Genomic DNA, 8504 nt, shown 5'->3' with positions numbered 1-8504 from the left:
CACGAGTCATTTTGAAACTTTTCAGCGAAATACCCAGTTTCCGAATGGAGAGCCGCGCTCGGCCCGAGGTGAGGCGCTTGGCACGCGGGCGGTAAGGTCTGGCCCGGGGCCGTGGGGGCCGGCGCCCCGGGCGCATCCCTGCTCGGAGGTGCACTGCGAACGCCTTTGCGCCGCAGAACAGTAATGAGAAGTGAAGGGAGCAGCCGCCCAGGCCGCGCCGCCCTGTTCGAAGCCCCCACCAGTCTGAATCACTGAGAGCTTCGCGGGTCAAAGGCGCCCAGAGGAAAAACTGTCTCGTTTGGATTCCCCCGCCGGGCAGTGGCCGGCTGCCGGCGGGGGCGGGGGAGGGGGTGCGAGCAGGCAGCGGGCGGCGGGGTCGCCGAAGCCCGAGACCGCGGAGCGGCGGCCCAGGGACTCGCGGGGAGGGGGAGGGGAGCGCGCGGCGGGCTGCCACCGCCTCAAGGCGCACACTCGGCGCCGGGGGGCGCCCTTCCCCGCTCCCGCCGCTCGTCTCCCGCGCGCCGGGGTTCCGCCCCCGCCTCCGCCTGCGCTCTGAGAGAGACACCGGACGCGCCACCGGACTCGCCTGCAGACCCGCCAGCTCTCGGGCCGACGCGAGCGTCCTCCTGTGGGCGGGCAGCGAGCGCTCTGCCGGCCCGCACGTGCGCCGCGGCGGGCGACTAGACCCCGCGGCCGCAGGGAGAGCGCACGGAGCGCGAGCCGGTGGAAGGCCGGGCCGTCTACCCGAGCCGCGCTGAGCCTCGGGACAATGGGGCCGCGGCAGCTGCTGCTCGTCGCCGCGGGACTCAGTCTGTGCGGCCCCCTGCTGTCTGCCCGCACCAGAGGCCGCAAGCCAGGTGAGAGCCGCCCCGCTATTCCCTCCCGGCCCGCTGTCGGGTCCGGCAGCCGGGGCCCCCGCGGGATTGGGGCGGGCGGGAGAGGGGACCAAATGGGCACAGGCTGCGCCTTCTCCTCGACGGGGAGCGGGGGTGCCCCTGGCCGCACCCTCTGCCTCAGGTTCCTCCAGAAGCCGGATATTTGGGCTGAGGTCCGAACTCTCCCCCAGTCAAATCCAGGCGGGGAATATGACCCCTGCTCCTTTGGACTTGGTTTCGAAGGGTGCAGCCTTCCTGAGACGCCGTGTTGGATAGGGAGGAGGAAGAGGTCCGACTTTCCCGGGGAAGCCTGAGGCGCCTGGCCCCTCGTGGCATTCGTCGCGCTGTGTGACTTGTTTCTCCCAGGACCACCCCAAAAAGAACGGGTCTCGCGTTGCTGCACCAGTCAGCGTTCTGGCCCTTTCAGTATCAAGTGGAGAAGGGCTCCGTTGAAGTTTGGTTTTGTTGGAAAATTGGTTTTCTTGCACATTTCACAGTGGTGTAGAGAGCAGCTCAGTACCGTGGACGTTTAGTAGAACATCAGTAGAGAAGGCTCTGACACGAGCCTGGAGTACCGGACGTGCTCACGGTGCAGAATACGGGGTGATAACAGGGTCGCCACAGGGCGGCGGCGGCGGCGGTGGTGGTGGCGGCGGCCGGCGGCCGGNNNNTTTGGTTGCGTAGAACCCAGTCTTCCAAGCTGAGTTGAGGGAAGAGATTCCGTCCCCAGAAGCCGGCTCCCTTCGACGCTCTGGGACTTCAGTGTTTCCGTTTCTGGCCTGCTGCAAGGAGAGGTTGCTCACCGAGAGTACAATTCCCACCATAGTGTATTTTTAAGTATCTGGCTACTTGGCCAAATAAATGTATTTTCCAAACTTCCCCCATAAAAGCAGGACAGAGAAGTTGGTTTTAACTGGTAAAGACACTAGTTAGAAACTGAGAGGAAAAAAAAGTTTCAATTTCTTTATAGCGGTAGGGCTTTATAAGCTTTTAGCCCTTTTTTTTTTTTTTTTTTTTTTTTTTTAGAAACAGATTCTAGCTGGTTTTCTTATCAGGGACAGATTGTATCCTTTACATTGTTTTCACACCGGAACTAGTATAGATGCATCAAGAATAAGAGGTGACAAAGACAGTGTTTTCTCTGCTCTCCATCTTTGCTCAGGATGAGTTTTTTGGGGGTGTTTTTGGGAAAACTCCAAGCTCCAGATAGGGGCCCATTTTTGTAGCAGCTCCCAGGGCTGCTGTGATAACATTCACATTGTCTCCTGGGGCATTTGAGGAAACATGGAGAACTCCTGAAAACTGTATGGTGTTATATGTGCTGTGTTATGTGACTTTGTACTTTTATTTTGGGCCAAGCTCTTGAGAATACAAATTGTTGTTTGAGATTTGGATGGTGGGGTCGGGAATAAGTTTATACAAGCGCTGATCCCCTGTAGTCACCCTTCTTCAAAGTGACCTCCAGGAAGATTCTTGGTTCAGGGTAGGGAGTGAAGTTAAAGCTGCTGTTTGTGCTCTCTCTCCATTCTTGTGAACGGAAAAGGTGTATGCTAAGATGGACAAGCTAGTGTAGACAGGTGACTGAACAAACAGTGGCTAATTTATCTACACTGGATTCTGGAACCACTTTGGGAAAGGAAGAAGAAAGGAGGATGAGACAAGAAAAAGAGCGGGTGCTAAGTGTCCTCTTCTGTGTCAAACACTGGGCTGGGAGGCATTTGCACCTCAGATTATCTGATTTCACCATCTCAGAAGACACTGTTAAGGCAGGTGTTTATACCTCCTTGCCATCCTGAAACTAAGGCTCAGAGACAGTATACCAAAATTTCAAATGGAGGAGGGAGCCCTGCATGCAGGAAGTAAGTGGGGCCTCGTCTTCAGAGAGTTTTAATCACTAATAAAATCAACAAAAAATAGGTCTGCTTTTTCTTAGCACCATTCACAGGCAGCTCTAAAGAGTATGTGTCATAACCAGTTGTATGTGACGGGAGGAACTGTAAGACCCCAGGCGCGGAAAGACCCTCCAGGCTCTGGAGGGCCCTGGTGGCCCTGCCCACCAGTTTGAGCTTTCCTGAAGCTCTCAGGACTTTTTTGTCCCCACTCATTTTGGCATTTGCTGTACCATCACTATGTGGGTATCTCATCTCCCCGGCCAAGATTATAAACTTCCGTGTATCCCCAGAAGTCTAGAACCAGTGTCCACTCAGCAAATGGCTCTTGAGAAATTCTTAAGTTCATTAACCAGTTTCCTTTCCTTTGTCCAGACAACGTAAGTGAGATGATTGGCCTTCATCAAAGAGGGCCAGCATCCAAGAGGTGACGTTTGTGAATTTTATAAGGATCTGGAGGATGAAAGGGTTCAAGAATGGCTGATGGTGACTGTGGCGGGGGTTGGGTGGGAGATGCCCCATGCTGCCCGGATGCCCACAGGCTCAAGCCCCTTTCCTTAGCATAGAGTGAGGTGCCCCTCCCCTTGCAGGATGGGTCCCAAGCCTCCATCCAGCCTCCTCTGTAACATAACCTGTTAGATTACCTATATTCCACCCAGCCCTACCCTCTAGTTCCTCCTCCAAGGGGCTGTGCTTTCTGTGGCATCTATCTCCATGCCGCTCCCTCTGGCCAAAATGCCTTCCCTTACACCCCACACGTTCCCATTTAATTAAAAACGGCCACTCTGTATCAAGCCCCTATTACAGCAGCATCCTGCTTACGCACTTCACATGTACGATCTTGTTTATTCCTCACGACAGTCCTTTGAGTAGATGTCATCCCCATTTTACAGGTAGGAAAATAGGCCAAAATGGTTAAGTCGCAGGCCTAGCAAGAAGTAGAACTGGTGTTTGACCACAGGCCTGTCTTTCCTAAGTGCAGGCTTTCTCTATCCACCCCTATAGAGAGGAAGCCATCCAGATACCCAGCAGTAGAGAAGAGTAACTCTACCGTGCTCCCCAGGACCCCTAGAGGGCAAAGTCTGCGCCCCATTGGTCTGTAGCCCAGGCCTGGCACATGGAGGTGTTTAGTGAACATTTACACTTGGGTCGTGGCATCCTGCCATTTACTTTTGCAGACACATGATAAGGCAGGGAGGGTATCAGTGGATTCCCTAGTCATGAATATGCTAATTAATTGGCTGTTACCAAGACACTGTGGTCCTAAGCAAACAAAAGACACAAAATAGGACAATGATTCTGCCCTAAGCTGACCAGAAACCTCTGTAAAGCCTGAAAACCAAATTTCTTAGGAAATGGCAAGAAGTAAATTTCTACTCTAATATCTGTCTAAATTAGTTTCTTCCTTCTCCCTCTCTCTCCTTCATTCATTCATTTTTTTCATTCCCTAGTGCCTTTGACTTTACTTTCATAGGACATATGGAGATACTATGTTCCTGCCTAAATTGGCCCTCTCTTCCTTTGTATGAAATGACGTTTTTGAGGCATGGGGGCCCTTTCTCAGGAATATTCTCATGTCCTCTCTGCTGGATGCGTTTCCACCCCCTCTCCATCTTTCTAATTCAGCACTTCTCGACTCTTTATGTCTAAATGGATCGGTGTGCTGTGAACCCTAACTTGCACTTTCTCAGCAGCTCTGCATTTGCTCCTTTTCCAAAAGGCTTCTGGCCAGGCTTTGTCCCCGTGCCCTTTCTACCCTTTCCCCTCCCTCAGCCAGTTCATCTTTGTCCTTGTCACGTCACACACTGGAACTCAGCTGAGCCTTGAGCTGGGTGGAGTTCCACAGGGACAATGGAGTCCCCATGACTCTGGGTTTCTAATCTTCCCCCCTCTCCTCCGTTTAGACACACATCCCTCTTTTCTCTCAGAACTCCTTTCTTTCCTATATTTTTTAATTGAGGTTAAATTTACATAGTATTAAATTAGTCATCTTTAAGTGTACAGTTTAGTGGTATTTGGTACACTTTCAGTGTTGTATAATCACCACCTCTGTCTGTTCCAAAATATTTTCATCACCCCAAAACGAGCCCTGTACCCCTTAAGCACTTAACCCCCATTCTCCCTCCTCCCAGTCTCTGGCAATCACAGATTTGTGTGTGTTTGTGTGTGTGTGTGTGTGTGTGTGTGTGTGTGTGTGAATTTACCTCTTCTCTGCATTTCGTAAAATGGCAGCATACAGTATGTGGCCTTTTGGGTCTGGAGGACTCCCCTTTCACCAGTTTTCATGAGTGTGTGGGTGCCCCGTTTACTGTGAATACTCAGATAAACACCCTGGAAGAGTCATTAGGAACCACAGCCGTGGTTTATTTTTTACTATGATGCTGGAATTGGGGGCTCCACAGTTTCAATATTCAGAACTTTCTGTTTATTTCCCTGTTTTGGGATTTTCATTCTGCCTTTTGCCCTCTCTTGCTTATGCCTGGTACCTTCAGAGCCAATAGCTTTCTCTGTAGGCTGAGGTGGTTTTTTCTGGGTATGAGCTTCCCCTTCCTCCAAATACTCTCTCCCCCACTGACCTTGTGGTGGTGCTTGCAGAAACCCACTGAAGTTACAGCCTCCTTCTCCATCCCAAGGCATCCAACGAAGTTTTGTCATAAAAGGCCATTGCGTCCTTTATGCATTCTTTATTGAGGTTCAAAAAAATCTGCCCTTTGAAATAACAAGAATAACCGTAATTTGCTGTGAAAACAAATTTATTTAACTGTAAGAAAGGACATTATATCATTTATATTTCAAATCCATGATGAATTAGAAGTTAGGCATTATAGTATTGTAGAATAGTGTTTTCCAGTATTTTCTTTTTTTGCTAGCCAGCAGAAAAAACTGTAAGAAATATACTTTACACTGTGACACAGTAGTTTTTGTGTGTGCAGTAAATATGCATAGGCAATTGTTGTGTCTGTGTAGATTTGAAACAAAAGTTCTACCAAACCATACTCACCTTGACCACATGCTATGCATTCCAGTATTTTCTACACTATTCTGTTTTTCTAAATGCTTGTTAAACCCTGTAAATTGGTAACCATTATCAAGTCTCCACCATCATTTAAAACTTAGTGTAGCAGGCACAGAGAATTGTCCCATGGTTGGCGGAATTGATGGCCTTACTAGCTTTACGAGAAGAGTTTGCTTTCCAGGAAGTGCCATTTATGACAGTCTCTATCACCACCTAGAATCTACTTTGTTTGAGTTCTGGTTTATGAACCGCAGTGGCACTGGGGCGGGGTTAGGAACGGAGACAGCTTGGTACCGGGAGGAATTGCTGATTATTAACATCCTTTATGGTGAATTCGTTGTCATTTTAGCTTGTTGTTTTAGAAAGCAACATTCCCAGGCCACGGAGCTCAGGGCCTGCAACTTTTGGTGCAAAACAGGCCTGGAAGAATGGGAAAAGCCAGGGAATCAGAATCGTTCCGGAGAGGCCTGCTACTGCCCTGACCCCACACGTCAGGCCCTGGCCTCCAGGAGGCTCCAGGCCAGAGCCCCACACGCCTCTCTTATGTCATCCTTGTGCCTGTTCTATCTGAGCGCGCTGACATTTAAATTTTCTGGTTGTCTTTATCGTACATTCCCGTCCCCTGTCACCCCTGTCCCAGTTAGGCTTGCTCTCCTGTGCTTCCAGCCAAGTCCCTACTGCAGGATGTGGGCTAGGAGGGGAAGCAGCCTCTGATACGGGCCACCTTTTCTTAACCCTGCAGTCAGTGTTTGCCTTATTCTACCTTTAATTCTGGTTTTCCCATAGCAGAGAATTTTGTGCACCTGCTGCTTTTGCTTCTGCCCCATCTTGAACACTGTTTTAAAGATGTGTTTTTCTGTCTTTTCCTTGAATGTCTCTCTACTACAGCGGATGTGTCTGTGAGGACTAGGTTGTTAGCATGTGGTTGGTGTGTAGCCAAGGTCAGCAGGACTCCTGAATTCCCAAGCAATAGCCATGGGCATCATCAACTTAAGTTCCATATTCACATGGTCATGTGCTGCCTGCTGTCGTTACAAGGATGGACAGATTCATTTATTTGGTGAAAAGGTTAGAGGAAAATAATTGTACCGTTTCAGGAGTAGGTCATGAATCTCAAGCCTTTTAAAGAGAGAGGGTAATGTGCTGTGGTTCAAAGGGTATGAGCTTTGGAGCCAGGAAGATCTGGGTTCAAATCCTGGCCCCTCCACTTTCTAATTCTGTGACTTTGGATTAGTTACTTAGCCTCTCTGTGTCTCTGCATGTTGGCCATAAAACAGGGATCGTAATGCTTATCTTGTAGAAATGGTAGAGTTACGTGAGGTAAGGTATGAAGTACGTAGTATGTAGTAGGTATTCAACAAATGTTTAGTGCTTTTCATAACAATTCCTCCATATTCCAGAAAAGCCTTTGAGGAGTTGGTATCACATGAATTTATTAAATGTAAAACTGTTCATGAGGACGCCTGGGTGGCTCAGTCGGTTAAGTGTCCAACTCTTTGATTTTGGCTCACATCATGATCTCAGGGTCCTGAGATCAAACCCAGCCTCTGGCTCTGGAGCCTGCTAGAGATTCTCTCTCTCCCTCTCCCTCTCCCTCTGCCCCTCCTCCTGCTCTCTCCCACTCTCTGCCCCAGGTGTCCCTCTTTTGTCTCAGTCTCAATGGGAGATAAGTGTTCGCATGGAAAGTTTTTGGTTTTTTTAATTTTTAATTTTTATTTATTTATTTGAGAAAGAAAGAGTGCACACGCAAACAATTGGGGGGGGGTGCAGAGGGAGAGGGAGAAGCAGACTCCTGGCTGAGCAGGGAGACCCACCTGGGGCTCAACCCCAAGATCCCAAGATCATCACCTGAGCCGAAGGCAGAGGCTTAACTGATTGAGCCACCCAGGCACCCCTCTTTTTTAAATATATAACCGTAATACCATTGCATCACCTAAAAAGATGAGTATCAATTTCTTAACATTTTGCACCATTCAGTCAGCATTCAGATTTTGGTGATTGACTCATAAATGCCTTTTTACAGTTGTTTTTTTTGAATCAGGATCAAACAAGGCCAACCATTGCGTCTGGTTGATATGTCTCTTAAATCTCTTTTAATCTGTTACTATTTCCCATCTCCTCCTTTCTGATGGCTGTTTCTCAAAGAAACTGGGTCATTTGTTGTAGAGACTCCCCTGCACCCTGGATCCAGCCAGCTGCATCACGCAGGCTCGTTCAGTAGGGCACGTAGCATGCCCGTCTGTCCTCGGCGTTTTCTGTCATGTGGTAGGTACAGCTGGAAGCCTGTTCAGATTCGGGTTTGGTTTTTTGCAAGACGGCATCAGCAGCGGTGCTGTGCACTTCCTGCTGCATCTCAGGACTGTCTCTCTTCCTGTGATCTTAAGCTTGATTACTCAGTGGATTCAGGCACTGTCCGCTTGCTCCAACTCTTACGAGTTGCATCAACTTTCACCCAGTGGTTTTAGTGACCACTGGTGATCAGACTCAGTGCATCAGTTCGCCAAGAGCTTCCAAACGATGCTTTCCTAAATCTGTTATTGTTTCTGCATTTAGGAGCTGCAATTATTTTACAAAGAAGAACTTTCTGTCGTTGACTCTTTTGTTTCCCTGAAATAGCATTTATGTAGAAAAGGCAGGATAAGTGCTTGAATCTTGCTTTTATTTACCAGTTTTCATACAGGGCCCCCTAATTTCCTCCAAAGGTGACCAAAAATGATACAGCAT

The 8504-nt window shown here is 49.1% G+C and overlaps 1 protein-coding gene across 3 annotated transcripts in view; it reads left to right on the top strand.

Moving 5' to 3' along the window:
• Positions 1 to 548: 548 nt before the first annotated feature.
• Positions 549 to 8504, top strand: part of LOC103663553 (proteinase-activated receptor 2) — a 91738-nt gene continuing 83782 nt past the window's right edge. For 2 of the 3 annotated variants that reach the window (XM_040622162.1, XM_040622164.1), the window contains exon 1: positions 549 to 857. In XM_040622162.1, the coding sequence (XP_040478096.1) occupies positions 770 to 857 (88 nt within the window). In that variant the 5' untranslated portion in view covers positions 549 to 769. The remainder of the gene's footprint in view (positions 858 to 8504) is intronic. The other variant, XM_040622163.1, reaches the window with a different exon arrangement.

Source organism: Ursus maritimus, unplaced genomic scaffold (genome assembly GCF_017311325.1).
Source record: "Ursus maritimus isolate PB19 unplaced genomic scaffold, ASM1731132v1 scaffold_5, whole genome shotgun sequence".
Lineage (NCBI taxonomy): Eukaryota > Metazoa > Chordata > Mammalia > Carnivora > Ursidae > Ursus > Ursus maritimus.
This window is presented reverse-complemented; position numbering and strand designations above follow the sequence as displayed.